The sequence below is a fragment of the Rhipicephalus microplus genome, chromosome X, assembly GCF_043290135.1.
Source record: "Rhipicephalus microplus isolate Deutch F79 chromosome X, USDA_Rmic, whole genome shotgun sequence".
Classification (NCBI taxonomy): Eukaryota; Metazoa; Arthropoda; class Arachnida; order Ixodida; family Ixodidae; genus Rhipicephalus; species Rhipicephalus microplus.
In genome coordinates, this window is record NC_134710.1 from 294,316,462 (window position 1) to 294,334,946 (window position 18,485).

Here is an 18,485-nt window from a genome sequence, read left to right on the forward strand (position 1 = left end):
GCTTCTACCTCCATAACAAGCACTCTCCTTCTTTTGCAGATGTGACGCGCCAGGGCGCCGTGCAACATCTTTCCACGTCTGCGAATGTCACACGAAGTGTGACTACGGTCCCGGCATCTGTGCCCAAGGCTGGAGTAGCCTGTGCTGCTCCGCCTCTTGCCAAACAGGTTCAGCAGACTTCAGAGTCTGCCGGACCCCGGACCACTGCACCTGCAGTTGCGTCCGAAACTTCTGCGAGTGTGCCTGCTCATCAGGCACCATCCGCCACCTCGCAGGAGGTGATGGATACAAGTCCCATTCCTCCGGCGCCTCATACGCCGAAGGATAGGCGCAACTCTTTGGAGCGCGCCCAGAAAGAAAAACGTCGAATTACGGGGCCCCAAAAGGTCCTGTAACCTGATGTGACACTTCTTGTACACACAGCACCACACATCTTTAATATGACACATATAATACAGTGGAACGTGAGAGGCATACTGAGTAACATCTACGATATCCAAGAACTTCTACACAAACATACACCAAAAGTGCTGTGTGTGCAAGGAACACACTTAAAATCAAGACACACAAACTTTCTTCGAAATTACGTTATCTTTCGAAAAAACCGAGATGATACTGCCGCCTCATCCGGTGTTGTTGCCATAATTGTTAATCAAGGGACAGCCTGTACACGTTTAGCCCTTCAGACACCCCTGGAAGCAGTAGCTGTCCGAGCTGTCATCTTCAACAATTTGCAGTATATACATACCGCCACACCATCAACTGACTAAACACGAGTTTTAGTCGCTGATAGCAGAACTTCCAGAATCGTATCTCGTCCTAGGGGACTTTAATGCTCACAGTAGCTTATGGGGCGACTCTCGCTGCGATGTGCGAGGTCGCCTCATTGAACAGTTTTTTTTTCTTCCGGTGCGTGCCTTCTGAATCGGAAAGAGCCGACATATTACAACATCGCTAACAATGCGTACTCAGCCAGAGACCTCAGCATAACATCTCCATCACTCTTGCCTCTACTTAAATGGAAGGTCATTAATAATCCATATGGCAGTGACCATTTTCCTATCGTTATCAGCACATCAAAAACAAATGTATGTCCTGCACAGGTTCCCAAATGGCTCACCGACAAAGCCGATTGTGAACAGTATCAAAAAATGACTCTCCTAACTTGGACTGACATGGAGTGGTTAAGCGTAGATGCTGCTGTGAGCTACCTGACAGCATTTTTGATCGATGCTGCAACGAAATGTATACCACAAACATGTGGACAGTCAGGCAAACGACGAGTCCTATGGTGGAATAATGAGTGTTGTAATGCGCGAAAGGAGAAGAACAAGGCATGGAGGTTGTTTCGGAATTCACCGACAGCCAAAAATCTTGACAGCTTTAAGAGAATAAAATCTCAAGGCAGGAGAACGCGCAGGCAGGCCCGAAGAGAAAGCTGGCACAAGTTTTTATCAGGGATCAATTCATATACACAAGAGGCTAAAGTCTGGAACATGGTTCGTAGGGTAGCAGGAAGACAAGTACATACACTCCCACTCGTTAACACACAGGGTGACAGCCTGGAAGATCAGGCAAACTTCCTCGGTGCCCACTGCGAGCAGGTTTCTAGCTCATCACACTATACTCAAGCTTTTTAAAGATATAAAGCAAGCATAGAAAAGCAGAAACTAGAACACAAGTGTACAAACTACGAGGTATACAACCAGCCTTTCAACTTAGCTGAGCTACAAACGTCGCTAAACTGCTGAAGTAATTCTGCCCCAGGCAACGATCGTGTAGTGTATGAATTGTTGAAAAACCTGCCGCTCGAAACGCGAAAAACATTACTCTTCCTATACAATGCTACCTGGTTTTCTGGCATCATCTCTGCTTCCTGGAAAGAGGCTACAATTATTCCCATTTCAAAAGACGGCAAGGACCCTTCCTCAGTTTCAAGTTATAGGCCCATTGCACTTACAAGCTGCCTTTGTAAACTTTTTGAAAAGATCATAAACCGCCGACTTTTACATCTCCTTGAAACACAGTCTGCTCGACAGATTCCAGTGTGGATTTCGAGAGGGTAGATCCACCACCGACCATCTGGTGCGCATAGAGGCACAGATCCGAGACGCTTTCGCCCACAAACAATACTTCCTCTCTGTGTTCCTCGATATTGCGAAGGCTTACGAGACAACATGGCGTTTTGGCATATTAAGAGACTTGTCTCACCTGGGTGTGCGCGGTAGAATGTTTTCAATAATCGAGAGTTACTTGTCCAATCGAACATTCAGTGTCCGTTCCGTGTAGGCAGTGTTCTCTCCCAAACATTTGTCCAGGAGACGGGAGTACCGCAAGGTGGTGTACTTAGTGGTACACTTTTTATTATCAAAATGAATTCCTTGCACCTGTCCATCCCCCGCAATATGTTCTATGTACATATGTCGACGATGTTCAGCTTGGCTTCAAGTCATGCAACTTGGCAATATGTGAGCGGCAAGTTCAGCTGAGTTTAAACAAGGTCTCCAAATGGGCAGATGAAAACGGATTTTGACTTAACCCACAAAAAAGCACGTGTGTCTTGTTCTCTCGAAAGAGAGGCATGCACTCGGAACCTGACATTCGACTGAACGGGCAACCTCTGTCTGTCAAAGCCGAGCATAAATTCTTAGGCTTATCTTAGACAAATTGACCTTCGTACCACACATGAAGTATTTAAAAACAAAATGTTTAAAAGCCATGAATGTTATAAAAGTGTTGTCACGTTCTACTTGGGGTAGTGATAAGCAATGTCTCATGAACATGTATAGAAGCCTCATTCACAACCGCTTAGATTATGGGGCCGTTGTTTATCAGTCTGCGACTCAAAGTGCTTTGAAGATGCTGAATCCCGTGCACCATTTGGGCATCTGCCTTTCTACGGGTGCTTTTTGCACCAGCCCCGTAGAAAGCCTTTACGTTGAGTCAAATGAGTATTCGCTTCATCTGCAGAAAACCTACATGTCTTTTGTATATTTCCTTAAGGTGAAAGCAGACAAGAAGCACCCCTCATACTCTACTATTAATGATTTGTCGAGCTCCATTCTATTTCAAAACAGGCCTTCAATGAGGCAGCCCTTCTCAGTTCGCCTGAAGGGTCTAGCTGAAGAAACTGGAGTGTCACTTGAACACAGTTTAATGGCTCCTGTAACATACCCGCCACCGTGGCAGTGGAAGCCTATAGACTGCGATGTGTCTTTCCTAGAAGTTACTAAACATGCACCAATTGCCCATATCCGAACATACTTCCTGGAACTTCAACTCAAATACACACGTCCTGAGTTCTTTTCAGATGCTTCTAAGGCTAGCTCCTCTGTGTCCTACGCTGCTGTCGGGCCATCCTTTTCGGATGCTGGCCCTCTGCATCCAGGTACAAGTATCTTCACAGCGTAAGCTTACGCGATTTGTGGCTGCTAAACACATCAAACAACTACAAATACAAAAAGCAGTAATTTATACGGACTCCCTCAGTGTGGTAACGGCACTGCACAATTTTAAAAAACAAAAAAACCCTGTCCTCGTCTCGCTTTACTCCACTTTATGCGCACTCTACACACTCAAACAACATGTAGTGTGCTGTGTGCCAGGGCACCGTGAGATCCAAGGCAACATGATGGTGGATCAGCTTGCTGCATCCGTCCACGAAAGCGCTGCCACTACACTCATATATATCCCAGCCCTTGATCTTAAGCCGTTTCTCAAACGAAAGCTCAGGAACTACTGGCAAAGCAAGAGGGATCGATACACACAAAACAAACTGCATGTTACTAAGCCACACCTTGGCCATTGGCCGCCAGTATCAAAATCGCCTCGCACAGAGGTAACACTAACGAGGCTCAGGATAGGACACACATACACGACACACTCGCATATTTTGTCCGGTGGCGATCCATCATTGTGTGACAGATATGGTGAAGCACTAACAGTTCTTCACATTTTAATCCAGTGCAAACAACTAGACACTCTAAGCAAACAACACTTTTCATTACCCTACCGACAACATATACCTTTACTCCCTGCAATGTTCGTCGGTAGGGAACCACTGTTCGCTCATAAATCGCTACTAGCTTTTTTAAGAGATGCTCACTTTTATCGTGTCATATGCCCAGGCAATGCGTAGCGCGACCTCTTAAGAGAGGTTTTCGCTGCAATGGCTACACAACAAAGCACTTGCCTCGCAGCCCTTGGACACAAGGGCGCTGACGAGGCACTTGTGCTAGTGCCAAATATTTTTACACGTTTTTATTATCAAAACCTTTGTCACTCTTTTTTACTGTGCATATCACGCCACTGTCATGATTTTAATACTAATGTTTTTACCCGTATTATCGCGAGGAATTGTAAGGCCCCTATAGAGCCACGCAACATATGATTGTCCACATCTCTACTCATTGAAATGGCGCTCTTTGGCCATCAATTGGCCCTTGCGCCGTAAAGCGCCACACATCAATCAATCAATCAAACCGCGTGTTTCTTCAAACTGCCTGAAACTTAGTGTGTGCATTTGCACAGTCTTTGTTATGGACAGCTAGTTAAAAGTCATTCTTCTGCGTGTTGTCGAACAGGATCGCTGTGCCGACGTTTCCATGTCTAGTGATTGTTTGACATGCCTCATTCCGGGACCGATGTACACAGCTGCAAAGCAAACTGGGCGTTCGTATATTTTGAGCCTAAAGTTTAGTTCTTCTTGTGCAGCAATGAAACATAGCTAATTGTTTTATAATTAGATATACAATGAGATACTAATGATGATTAATTACAGAAATGCACACATAACAGCAGGGTACCTCGTTTCCTCTACTAAAATGCGATATAGTGCATTGAAGTTGAGTGTATCTAGTTGAGACACATTTTCAGTCTATCATAATTGTCGTCTGAAGAGGATCAAGTCGCATGGAAATGGGACAGCACTAGAGTGTTTTTGTTTTATTGTTTGACGTTTTCTTGGGGCACTGTTTGACAAAACAACACTTGGAATACCAATGACGCCATCGCTCTTCAGGAGGGCGAGCCATGGCGGTGGAAGACGCAAGGCATTTGTATAGTTATGCTATATTCACATTTTGTAAGCGTGGGTGTGCATTCTAGTCAATGGCAGTTGCCAGGGGTTCGTTGTCTACTTCAAAATGCTTTAATTAGTTTTTCCTTCTGAGCACAAACTTGCTCTCAATGTATATAAGGCTTTACTGTAAAGCAAAATGTGCCCATTAGTGGTGGCAGTGGCTTGATTTCCAACATATGGCTGCGCCAGTGCTTCGAAGTACCTTTCTTGGAAGCCTATATAAAAGCCTTTCGCTTCAAACTTTTTTCACTGAAGCTGTGGCAAAATTCTTTCTTCAATGAGCTACACAGTGTGCCTTGATGAGTACGTAAGTTTATGGATTTATGCACATTGTGCCTTGATGAGTACTCAGGTTGTGATTATTTTCCTCATTTGTGTGGTACAGATCAACGCTATATCGCGCGTAGAGCCAAAGACTCTTCAGGCAGTCATACACACAATGCCTCATCCTCTGTCAGATCCGAAACCCCTGCGGCATTGCAGTAATTGCCAAAAAGCCCAGCACGTAGAATAGTCATGCCATCATGTCATTTCTTGCCATAACAGCTTTTAACGCTAAGCATGAATGCATGGGTCCGATTTAGGGCCACGGAATCTGCACTGCAGTCGAAGTTAAATGCGAAAACAGCCATACGTTTAATTTTGGTGTGTATTGAAGAACCAAGAATAGCGAACAGTGATCAGAGATGTCCTGCTATGCCATGCTTCGGAATAGTTTTTTTTCAAATGGCACCACAGGTTACCACGTGCTTGTGATGGCACAGTAATGCTAGTGACCACTCTTAAGTGATCTTTATTCGCGTGAGCTAGGAATGGGCTACAGGTTTGGTGAGGCGAACTTCAGCTGTTCAAGCTGGGGATTTCTCCTTGGTGTAGCAACTGTGTAGATGCACCGCTCAGTTTTAGTGTGCATTGCTGTGCCTGGGTGTCATACAGTAAAACATTGGCGATACGAATGTTGCAGTGTCACCAAAAATATTCGAATCATGTGAACTTCGTATCACCAGACAATATAGAGTATGAGCATCAAAAAAAAAATCTGGCATACATTTCTATTACTGCGTCTTGGGGCCACAACGCCGCGAACTGCTTTGAATACTTTCCAGTGAAGTTTTTAGGCAGGGAAATGCACGGTACCCTGCGTGTAAAAGACACCTCAAGTAAAAGACTAGAATTGCTGTCCATTGCACGTCCCTCGTTTTCTTACAGTATTTTCTACAGAACAGTATTTTCTTACCGCGGTGTTGTAGATGTTTCTTTGGGAGATTTAGGGCAATGCGAGCACCATGGGAGAGTTTTCAGGTCTGCGTGTCCCCAACAGTCGCGCATGTTGACGTTCCGAGGCCTAGCTCTTTTGCAGAGACCGTCTTCTTCATCTTTCAGTCCTCGTTCACCATTCATAACATGTCTCAATGCTCGAGGACACGGCCCCCATTGTTGTCCACATGTGGCTGCCACATCGACAGCACCGCATTCCTTGAAGTGTAAAAAAAAGATCGCGTCGTCAATGTTATCTGTAATCTCTACATGAAGACATACGAAAGTGCATTAAGGCTTTCAAAATTAGTTCATGCAATCTTGGAGGCTACGACATGTCATTGAAGGTATAGTTTACTGAAATTGACGAGAGAGGACTCTGGCACCGCGATTGTTCAACCCCCATTGTAATGATGGCTACTACACGGATTTCCTAGGCTTCTTGCTTGCGGGCTTCGAACCCACTTGTGGATTTTTTTATTGGGGTTTTGGTTTTGTTTTCAATGAAAAAAAGAATGAAGGGACCCTTGTGGGCTTCTTGAACAGATTTGAATTGGTGAGCCTGAAAAGCCAGAAAGGTGTAGCGCAACAGCTTGACCTTTGCTAAATTTTTTGCGGCAAAGTGGATTGAGGCCACATGGAGCCAAATTGTGCCGAGAGAAATTAGATTACACAATTTCGTGGACTACCCATCATTTAAACTCTGGCTAAAGCGCCGTGTGTTACATCTCCCATGCACGCTAGCGCCAAAGTCACCTTTAGTGTAATAGGACACTCCGTGACTGAAGGTATATTCTGACGAATTGGCGGTGTGGCACTCTAGCCCGCACTTGGGTTTCCGCACGTGTGCATGCTTGTTGCGCATTCTGTGACAGCAGGAGCAGCTCCATGTCATACGTATTTCGTAGCGGAGGTTCATATCAAACGCCCCGGGGCGACAATCGGTACACAACCATCCTAGAATACATTGTGGGCTAGTAAACCTCTGCCGGACCAAAGAACGATTCCCATCACCCCAAAATTTGTACAAGCACTGTTCCTACCACCACAGTTTTACCGTACAATGGGTTTTCTGTGGGAGGCCTCAGAATTTAGTTTTGCTTCTTAATGATATGAACTTACTCACCCCTCACCTCTTTGCTTGTCACTGCTACTGTGAACCTTCAGGTCAAAGAGCAGCCTGCCTCCAACCGACCGTAAAGGCAGTGACACGAGCCTTTCAAGTGGCTGCTCCTACAGCCCGTTGCCCCCATCTGTAGTGCCGGACTTCAAGACTCCCGACTTTGAGCGGTTCCGCAGTCCTTTCAAGGACTGCACCATACACAGGAATCCCAGCAAAGGTCTTGCCATGCGATATGGTAAGTACATGCTGCATACTTCGATGTCAATGCCTAAGAAGCACAAAAACTGCCAAAAATTACTCAGAAAAATGTGGTTGCAAAGCTTTAAGCATATTTCTGATGACCATGGAAACTCTGAGTGGTCTGGTGAGGGCCAATCTTGGGGTGACGAAAAATTCAAGTTCGAGTGCTACATATCGAGTTTTAGACAGTGTCAAATTAACGGAAAAATCGAGGTAGCAGTAGCCTTCTGTAACTTGAGTGTGCTTTAAGGGAGGATGGGGGATAAAGTTTAGAGATTTTCTGAACGAAAAATCGCTTTTAGATTTGAGTTGTTTTGAATTGGTGGTGCATTAACGACGCTGAGGATGCTTGGTTGTTTGTGCGGCAGAAGACAATAAAAAATAATTTTTCCTCGAGATGTTGGCGTGGAGGTCTCTTACAAAGTCACGGCTGCAAAGTGTGCAAGATGCCGAAATTTAAAGGAACATGAAAAAACAAACTGTTTTTTCACGTATTAGTAAAGCACAGTTTTGCTGTCCTGAAAACACTACTCTTGCCACGACACCGCGACATGAGGCCTCTTATGCGAGAAAATGTGCGAAAAGAAAATGCGGGTGAAGACTCCACAGTGTGAAATTTTAAAAATGGCACTACAAGCTTAAGTTTTACTGCTAATAATATTAATGAACTTCTGACAGTCAAACTTAAGGCAACACAGTTCTTAGAGTGCAGTTTGTCAATCTAAATGAAGTCATTGTTTGCTTTTAGTTTAAGCACCGACATCAAATTCAAAACACCTTTACAAAAATGTCATAAGAGGCGTGTGACTATCCTTAGCCTGTACTACAAATCGCTTGAAATGGACATAGTTATAAAAAAAGTTGGATAATTTATTATTTTTCAAATGACAGTTCTCCTAAGCTGATATTCCTGATCAATCACTATAACAGCTGTTTTTTTTTCTAATAAAGCTAGGTTGTTAAAATTCAGAGGTCATCTATCTCTGCAATTTTCATCAATGTTTGTAAAGCAGTTCCATTATTGACTTCAGCTCTGCAGAGCCCGTTAATTATGTACTCAAACCTTACTACAACAAAGTGTCATGCTGCACAAAAAATAAGTTTGTGATATATAAAAATTCGTTATAAAGGTGCATTCCTTACACTCTTTATATACCAAGTTTACTCTTAATTTATTTCATCATAACTGATATTCATAATGCCAGTGTTCGAGTTTTGAGTGTAGTTGACCTCTATCAACTTTCCATTGATGACAGAGCCATATTGCTAAGCCTTTAAGGCAGTTTTTATTAAAGACTATTCATAACTGGGTATGAAACGAGACTCCTGTGTGGTTTTCATCTCTCCATTCAGATGACAGCTCTTCAGAGCTCGATTCTCCGGTAAGCGCTACGATCGACGTCAAGAAAACGGTGGCTTTCCCGATCCCCGACACGCCAGCACATTACAGTGAGTACTCCGTAAGGACCTCGTAGTGTCAGTTTTTCATGTGCTGTTGTTTCTGGCTGTTTCAAATAAATGCGTGAGCATGGCGGGGCGATTAAATTTATTTGTGGGACACAATGTTCTTGATATTAAAAAAAGCCATAAGAAATAAGGGCGAGGTGCAAGTGTTGCCTCGATAATGACAGTACTTGAGAGCGATAAAACTGTCCTGTGCGATCAAGACATCCTTCAAAACAGTACCACTTTGGTGTCTCCTGTGTAACTCAGCCAAAAAATAGTTTTGGACTGGAAACATGAAGTTGACTGACTCCTGGTTTGACTTGTGTGGTTTTACTCTGGCACAACCATACGAGCAATTGGTCCAAAATGGGAACCTCGCGAGGAGTGTATAATTTTTATAATGTGGCGTTTCACCGGCAAAGTCATTAAAAATTAAGGACATCTTAGTGCTTTTATTCATGTCGCTATAGTTATCTCTCATGGAAATGAATGTATAGGCATGCATCATGTGCAGGTCTGTTGTTAAGTTTTCTGCCATGACTGCGGATAATCTCGGTAATGTTCAGCACTATTGCAAAAGTGTAAAAAACTGTGATTGGCTGTGAACCTTTCGAACGAGGTTTTTAATTTGGGTACAAGAGTATTAACAAAGGAAAGAGCCACAGTGAAGGGAACTCAGATGACCTACACAGCATTTTCTTCAACCACATCATGTTCAACACCATAAAGTCAGTACCCCCCTCCCCCCTAATTGAGCTGTTTTCACGTCGGGTTTTTCCTCCACACCCTCAAACTTTTGCGATGGCCTACGAATTTTGAATAAATTTAATGCACATTATTTCGAATCGCAAAAAATGCGGGTACAATGAGCACTATAGGTGGTGCTAGCAGGCGGCATGGTGGGGCTGGAGCTTTTCCAGTGGTGCAGCTGTTACCCAGTCTCGGTGTCTTGGGGCGAAAGCTATATACCCGAGGGCATTATGACTAGACTGCTTCAGTAGTTTCATTCCCAGCAGGCAGTGTTGCTTTGCTTCAGCAGCAGTTAGCAACTTTGATTTTAAGAGCGCAGTTGAAAGCGCTGTTGTGCACACACCTTTTCGGCGGGCGTAGCAAGTGGCTAGTATACCCTTTTACATGCTGCACTCCTGCCATTTATGTACTTCATGTTGAGATGACGCACCACAAAAAACTTCTTTGTGCCCTGGTGCAGCCGTATTCCATTAAACGATTGCTTTGTGGAAATAAAACAATCGATTCAAAATAAGTTCACTGCCAAGTCTTAATTCTTATAACGTCATGATTTGTTGCGACCACATTCATTGCTTGTAGTAAAACTGTTTTTATTGGCGGTTTTGCATTAGAGGTGTTGTTTATATGCTAGAAAATTATAGCAGTTACTTAACTAGGTTATACTATTATACCATATTCACTTGCAGCTGACACACCTGAACTGAGTGGCAGCCCTGAGGTGTTCACACTTCCCGTCAATGTGAAGATGAGGCGGAAGCGTGCAACAAGGAATGTGTCTCCTCTTGTTCTACCGGAATCGTTGCCGGAACACCTTACGGAGTATGTCTAAAATCTTTTGCTTTGGCATTCAATGATTATATATATATATGAAAGAAGTGTATACTTAAGGGCTCGTTTTTCAGTGTTTTACACAATAATTATGAGATATAACAGACAATAATGCCAAGGAAAGTATAGGGGAAAATATTAGACCGAATTTTAATGTAAATATAAAGAAAAGTGGGTGAAAAAAAATTATATATATATAATGTGTGTGTGTGTGTTGTATGAATATTGCGTGCGTTAGTAAGTTTTAGTTGCTAAGGGAAGTTTTTTTCTGTGACAGCCGAGAAAACTACTAGTTGCGAAATGAGTGTGCAATGCCTTTGCATGCTATGAAGTATTTCGAGAGCTTGAGGGGATTTGAGAGTGCAGTTGCAAACATTCTAAAATCCAAATGATTAGCACGCGTACACACACACACACACACACACACACACACACACACACACACACACACACACACACACTTTCTTCAACATTTGAGAGAAGAGGTGTAGTTAAGACATTATTCTGTAAAGATAAACTGCTTTATTGTGGCTGGGAGAAGACGTCGGAGCATAAGTGTACAGGATGAACACAGATCGATTTGTAAAGCAAGAGTGTACCTGTTTGTAGCAGGAAGCCACAAGGAAATCCTTGTGTCCATATGCTTCGAGTTGTCGATGAACTCGCTCTCACGGTGCCAATTGCTAGCTTCCTGGAAGAGCGACCACCCTGTAAAGGCGTTGGTCCCGAGTGCGAATCTCGCACCAGGACGAATTTTTTAGGAACTAAGAAGCTTTTCTTTCTGACAAATCCTTACGGATTTTCTTATAGCTTCATGCTGCAAATGGGTGATTTTCCCCTTTTTTAATCCCTCCGCCAACTTGCGGGTTTCCGCAGAACTCATCTGTAACAGACTGATTTATTAAAATTACACCAACTTGCCTCCTGTAACAGTGCACGTGCTCAATAAGTCATGACCTCGTGCTAACAGAATGCTCCGTGAAGGCCCCCTCTGTACTTTTAAAACCAGCAGGTGTTCAGTGTACAAATAACTTCTTAGAAATAGGACTCAAACGACTATGTGCCTGCCGCTCTCTCTGCTGGCTTTCTAGAAAATGGTAAGGTGGCGAGCGGTGATGTGGCGCGGACATTCGACGATGTACATGAAAGGGATCGCATGTGCACGAGAGAGATTCAGTGCGAGAGTAGCCTTTCCTCGATGAGATTCAGCCTCGGCAATTATTGCGGTTTTGGCGAGTAGCAGAATCCGTTTGTTACTCCAAAAGCCGGCACGTTGCCGAGCATGTGATCTCTTGCACGTCCCGCGCAATTCAAACTCAGCGTGGTCGTCGGCACTGGGAAACGCCTTTTTGAACACTCGGACTGCGTGTTCAGTTCGTGCTTTGTCTCATTGCAAGGAATCATCGATGCGAGACAGATTGTTCTTGAATCGAAGTCTATCGTGTACGCCACCACTGTGTCCAGAAGTGCACTCGATAAAGTCTCGTTCGTAACTGCAGTCAGCACCGATGTTGAGGTGCTGTGGCCCGTTTTGTTATTTTACAGCTTGTTGACGTGCTCGGTGTGCCTGCATTCTTGGATAATGGCCTGCATCTCTTTTGTCTGAAACGAGCGTGTCACAATCTGCGCACGTTTGCACAGGTCTTCGTTATACAGACGATGAGCCCGATGACAAAGGCTTTGTTTGTGCGATTTCTGGGAAGTGCCCTGCAGACTTGCGCTTTTTTCTTGTACAATGACATTAGAGCACTGAAGTTCACGTAAAGAGAGTGTCTGCTGCGCTTGGTGGCGGGAACCATTGAATAAGTAAGTGTGTGCGCGCCATCTGCCGCCGCGCCCGTGCAGCAGCTGTTTAGCTTGGCACGCTTGCCTGTTCTTAGGAGCTTCGCTTGGTGGTGACGTTGAAGTGCCGAGCTAAGGAGCTTCGTGCCTAAAATTGATCAAGCTCTTTCTTTGCAAAAAAAAAAAACTCCACTGTTCTCTGCAGAATGGGAGTGGTGTGTGGCCGAACGACCTATGTGGGGCAGACCGGGTTATCTATTAAGCGTTTAATAGAGCATTCCAGCTCACTAGGAGGTGAGTGGGAAGCACCTTCTGTTTAATTGTAGGACATGTGCCAAGAAGTAGAAGCCAGTTTTAATATGATAACTTTGGTGAGCTCATTTTGCAGAAATCAGGACATCGGAGTTATTTGTTGAGAGTGAAAAATCACTTTATCCGTGACCGAAAGAATAAGATGCAAATAAAATAAATATTTCAGGGTCCAAGTGGCGAGCGATGCTGTCTGCATGTCAAGCAAGTGTTCTACCACAGTCACAATATTTGTCAGAATAGCCTCGGAAAAAAAATGCACTATATCAGTGTCATGTAGTGGAAAGAGCTTACGCTTCATATATTGCGTGGCAGAAGCATACAGTCTCGCCAGGCATCAAAATATGTGAATTTAGCAAAAAGTGGGTGCTCTAAAAGGCCACCCATTATAAGGTCCTCGAACATATTTAACCATAGTCAGCAGCAGAACCATCAACAAAGTGAACAGCTCGGTAGGTTCGCGTGTTGCCCTACGGACACGTAGTGGGCCCTCCGCTGATTCACAAAGTAAAAATGGCCTAGGGGCACTAAACAACGGGGCTTGTAACAGGCATTCATCGATGCTTTGAAACGACCAATGTTACGCACACAGCCATTTGGGAAAGGGAAGGAGGTCTCGAGTTTCTCTTTACGATTCGCCGTCACTCCAGCTAAACCATTCCGACGCTCTGGGTCGGACATATTCTGTGTTCAGAAGACTACTTAAAAGGAGTGGCCTGTCTGCTGTGCTTGCTGTTCTCCTTCTGGATCGATCTGTGTAAATACACTAGCAAATAGTTGTTTCATCTCGTTTTACATCACAGTATCGTGGTTCGTTGGCGTAAAACCACCAGTATTAACTGAATGGTGGCAGAAATCCATCCTTATTTGTGGTGTGGTGTACATTGGTGTCCAAGAGTCTTCTTCAAGTTTCAGTTTGCAGTCCACACTTTTGTTTTTTTCGTTGCAGGAGATTAGAACAGGAGCCTGAAAGTGACAAAGGTGATGAATCGAACGGCAAAGATGATGAATCAGACGAGTCTGACTATGGCGAGGACACGGGGGGTGCCACAGAAATCCCCAGTGCTCGAGCACCGACAGTGCCGCTTTTCCCGAGCCCAGACTTGGCAGCCTACAGGCGCATCATCCACGAGGAGATGGCCAGGTGTTACGGTGCACACATAGTGTCAGCAGTCTCAACAGCTGATTCTCCGGCAAGCACAGGGGAGCATACTAGTAATTATAGACTGTGATGGACACTGTGGAACAGTTTAACCTCCACTATAACGGAATTGTCTGTATAACAAACTACAGAAGGCTTTCAGTAAACGGGAAATCTGTTGAATGGAACTGCTGCTTATTAAATGAAACCGCCTCTGGTATAATTGGTCTCGTACTTGAATTCTACACGCTTGTTTGTCGCTTGGTAAATGGAACTCTTGTTAAACGGAATATCCTGGTATCTTTAGGTCTGTTTGATAAGCTTCCTGTAACATGCTGCCGATATGAAAGACTGTGTTTTCGAGTAGTGGAGTTTGCAGGCCTTGCTGCCAGAGGAATACATAGAACAGTGCTTTTTTTTCAGCTGCACTATAGCAAGCATACGCACAACTGAAAAGGAAAGCAACTGCACATTTTGCAATAGAAGTTTACCTCTGTGAGGGTCAAATTTTTTGTGACATAACCTCCAAAGATGTTTATTTTTTTATTCCTGAACTAAATTTTTGGGCTATTCTATCTTTAGAATAATTCTCATTGTTTTGAGGGACCATAAAGCATCAAGCAAAATCCTAAAAAAGAAACTCTTATGATTTTTTTAGAACTACCGTAATTACTCGAATCTAACGCACACCTTTTTTTCCAATTAAGCGAGTTCATAAACCGCATGCGCGTTAGAATTGAGTACGAAAAAAAATGGATACGGTCATTCTATCGCCATCGACATTTCCAAAATGGCCGCCCTCTTCGTGCGTCGGCATGGCGCGTCGGCCATTTCTGCCTATGTGTTTCCCATGTGCAGCACTTCGTACGTGTGCTGAGGAGTTCGTTATCTTGTAGTGCATTAGCATCGACGGCATGGAAGGGCCGACTCCAGAAACTCGAGTGCACTACGATGCCGCTTTTAAAAGAAACGTCATCGCGTGTGCAGAAACGGACAGAAATCGGGCCGCATCGCGGTCGGTCAGAGTTCCCGAAACGTGCGTGCGGGACTGGCGAAAACAAAAACAGAAGATTGTCGACAGCAAAGCTTCACGCAAAGGCTCTAGTGGACCACTGCAGGGTCTGTTTCCGCAAATTGAAGAACTGCTCGGCGAGTATGTGCTTGAGCAGCGAGCGGCACAGCGGCCCGTGACGACAGAACTGCTCCAAGTGCGAGCTATGCAATTAGCCTTAGAAAAAAGTCTAACGCGGAGCCAGTTTAAAGCGAGCGGGTGCTGGCTTACTAACTTTATGAAAATGAAAGGCCTTTTTCTCCGAAGGTGAATGGGCATATGCGAAAAGTTTTGCGGAGGATTACGATGAAAAGCTTCAGAGTTTTCAGAGGTTCGTCCTAAACTTGCAGCACAACAACGGCTACCTGCTTGGGCAAATCGGGAATGTCAATCAGACGCCTCTTTACTTCGACATGCCTGGCACCACAACCGTCGAGAAGAATGGGGCGAAGCAAGTTCGCGTGCTGACATCAGTCCACGGTAAAACTACTGTTACGGCAATGCCCTGTTACACGTCAGATGGGCACAAGCTTGCCCCGTACCTCATATGTGGAGTTGATCGGGTGTGGCAAAGACAGTTTTTTCCTTGTCATCCTCGTGCATTGGAATTTGCCAATAACCGGAGCACAGGTCAAAGCTTGAAAAATATTCCGCTTCTTGTAAGGAATCTAAGGCATCATCAATGCGAGGCAAGGGATATACGTATTTTCTGGTTACATCATTTATTGCGCGGTAGTCAACGCAGAATCGCACCGAACCGTCTTTTTTTTCGTACGAGAACGACAGGTGACGACCAAGGGCTTGAGGAGGGGCGGATGATGTTTCGCTTGAGCATATCAGCAACGTGCTTGTCGATGATCTCGCATTCGCTGGAAGAAACACGGTATGGTCGACGACAGACAATAGAAGTTCCGTCGGTGTGTATGCGATGAGCCACCGCAGAAGTCTGGCTTAGAGCAGTGGAATGTACATCGAAAAAAAAATTATGCTAGTTTCGTCTGCTTGCGGGGGAGTGAGATCCGTGCTGATGGCATTGATGAGAGCCGTAGTAGGTGGAGCATCTGTTGGTATTGAACGTGATTCCACCAGACAGGTATCTGAAGCGACTACAGAGATAGGTTGTGTGTCCACGCGGGAAAATACAACATTGCCCTTGGTCAGCAGAATCGGCTTATTGGTGATATTCAGTACTGCGAGAAATGCGGTGCGGTCGGAGAAGCGGACAAGACTCGATGAAAGTGCAATCCCACTGGATAGACAACGCCCTGATTGACTGACTAGGACGTCACCGTGGTCCATGGAGTCAGACATAACCGTGATAACATGCTCGTGGTTAGGTGGCACAAGGAAGTCATTGGCTGTTCGTAGCCGGTCCCATGAAGATTTCGGGGAAATATCATCCGTTTCTCGCATATGTATGAGTCGTTGTCCACAATAGATTAAAGCAGCAGCATCAGGAAGAAATCCCCATCCTAAATTAAGCATAAAAACACAAGAAGCCAGCACGGAATTGAATATGATGGCGGATCCCATCAATGAAAACTCTAACGGTGCATTGGGCTGATGGCCGTATCTGCGAGTCATTTGGGCCACGTAAGAGAGTGCCAGAATAAGGGGTGGTAACCTTGTGTAGACGAGTACACAAATCCGCATGAATAACAGAAATAGCAGCCCCCGTGTCCACCAATGCCTGAACTGCTACCCCTTCCGCATACACTAATAACAAGTTGGCTAAGCCCTCTGGAGGTCTTGGTGTTTGTTCGAGCGATGAAGCTTTCCCTCCAAAAACTGCACCGGCTAGTTTTCCTAGTGGTAGTCAGAAGTAGGTACAGCCGGTCTCAGAGGAGATGTTGAGCGTCGCAGAGGTGAAGGGGACCGGCGGGGTCCGGGATAGCAGGGGCGAGGTGCGGCGAGTGGAGAAGTCGGAGAGAAGGAACGTGTCGTAGGGCGTCGCTGGTACTGGTTCGAGGATGGTTCCGAATCCCTTTCGTAATCACCGTAGCCACGGCGTTCGTCCTGTTGGCGCTTGCGGCAAAATTGTGAAATATGACCCCGAATGCCACAATAGTAACATATTGGGTGAGGCGAGTGCCAGGGGGCGTAGTGCGCTGGAGCTGTCACAGGCGCTGGTACTGGCGCTGGGACAGGCGAGTGTGGTGCAAATGCTGCTACGTTGACTGCGCAGGAATAGGATGCGCGTGCTGAACCAAGGCAGGTGGTATGGCAGCGACTTGTGCATACGTCATGGGTGGTGTTGGTGGTGCCGTAGTGTTCGATGGGAGAGCGCCAGCCATGGATGAGAGCTCTTCTTTGATGATTTCGCGCAGACCAGCAGATTGAGAGTGAGGCCGAGGGGCGTGTGCACATGGCAACCCTTGCACTTGAAGTTCCTCGCGAATCAGAGTGAGAATCAGTGCGCGCAAATCCGCATCTGAGGAAGGCAGGCTGCCACTGGCGTCTGGGTAGTTTTCATTTTTTTAGCAAGTATACAAAACAATGAAAGCTCAACGCCTTCAAGCGCATTCAATGAGGCACAAGTGTTGCGACCAACAAGAAACTGACCAGACAGTGAACCGGATTCCACACCCGAACGTAGCATAGATTCAACCCAAATGCGACGCGTTGCCTCCCGGCGCACAGAGACAGGAGCGTCTGAACATCTTACTTCACCCGAACGGTTTCCTCTGTCTCACAGTTTAAACAATGCGCACTTTGAGTGCCCTCTGTAACCTGAGACGTGAGGCGAAGTGCATGAATTGCTTCGCTTCCTAAAGTTGAATGTTCTTGCAATCGGTTATCATGGTTTGCTTCGGCTTAAACTTTTTTGTGGTGTTCAGTGCTGTTCACTTTCTCAAAATGGACATTCTGTTTTGTCACGTGTCCATATGCTAAAGGCCAACATCTGACTCAATACTTACTTGGACGAGTGCTTCTGCACTCCCATTCTGCTTTCTGAGGCAAATAGTGCTGCCACTGTTCAGTAAACTAACATTCCCTTTCTCTATGAGCGCGATATACGTATGATCCAGGACCATCGACGGGGTGCCTGTTGCTACCTTTACCGATTGAAAAGTATCAGTGGCCACCATTTCGGAGCCTTTGTGGTAATTGCTGTCATCATCCCAGCGACGTTTTAGCGCTCCTTCAATTGAGCTTCTGAGAGGTAGCCAGTAATGTGCTCGGCTTTTGAGACATTATTAGACACACCTAATTCTGGATGGAACTTCTTTGTTCCCTGCTCTCGAAGCTTTTATCTACATCGTCGAGCTTCACAATATTTGTCATGGCTTTCAGGCTGCCCTTACTCGGGCAGCACTTCTTCATAGGTGCTTGGCCTCTCAGAGGTTTCCAGCAGTCCTTGTTCCTAATGAAACTACTATGTTCTCAGGTTGAGAAGCTGTTCATCACCTGACAAGCTCAGCATTGTTTATGCCTTTTAGGATGCCAATTTCTCTGCCTTCCTCTATCATAGCTCCTC

General features: G+C 45.2%; 1 protein-coding gene across 1 annotated transcript in view; it reads left to right on the forward strand.

Annotated features, from left to right (window-relative positions):
- LOC142775281 (uncharacterized) overlaps positions 1 to 14,107 on the forward strand; it is an 89,473-nt gene extending 75,366 nt beyond the window's left edge. Inside the window, exons 14-17 of the mRNA XM_075876615.1 lie at positions 7,505 to 7,695; positions 9,054 to 9,149; positions 10,583 to 10,715; positions 13,765 to 14,107. Of these exons, the coding sequence (XP_075732730.1) occupies positions 7,505 to 7,695; positions 9,054 to 9,149; positions 10,583 to 10,715; positions 13,765 to 14,047 (703 nt within the window). The 3' untranslated portion in view covers positions 14,048 to 14,107. The remainder of the gene's footprint in view (positions 1 to 7,504; positions 7,696 to 9,053; positions 9,150 to 10,582; positions 10,716 to 13,764) is intronic.
- Positions 14,108 to 18,485: the final 4,378 nt, after the last annotated feature.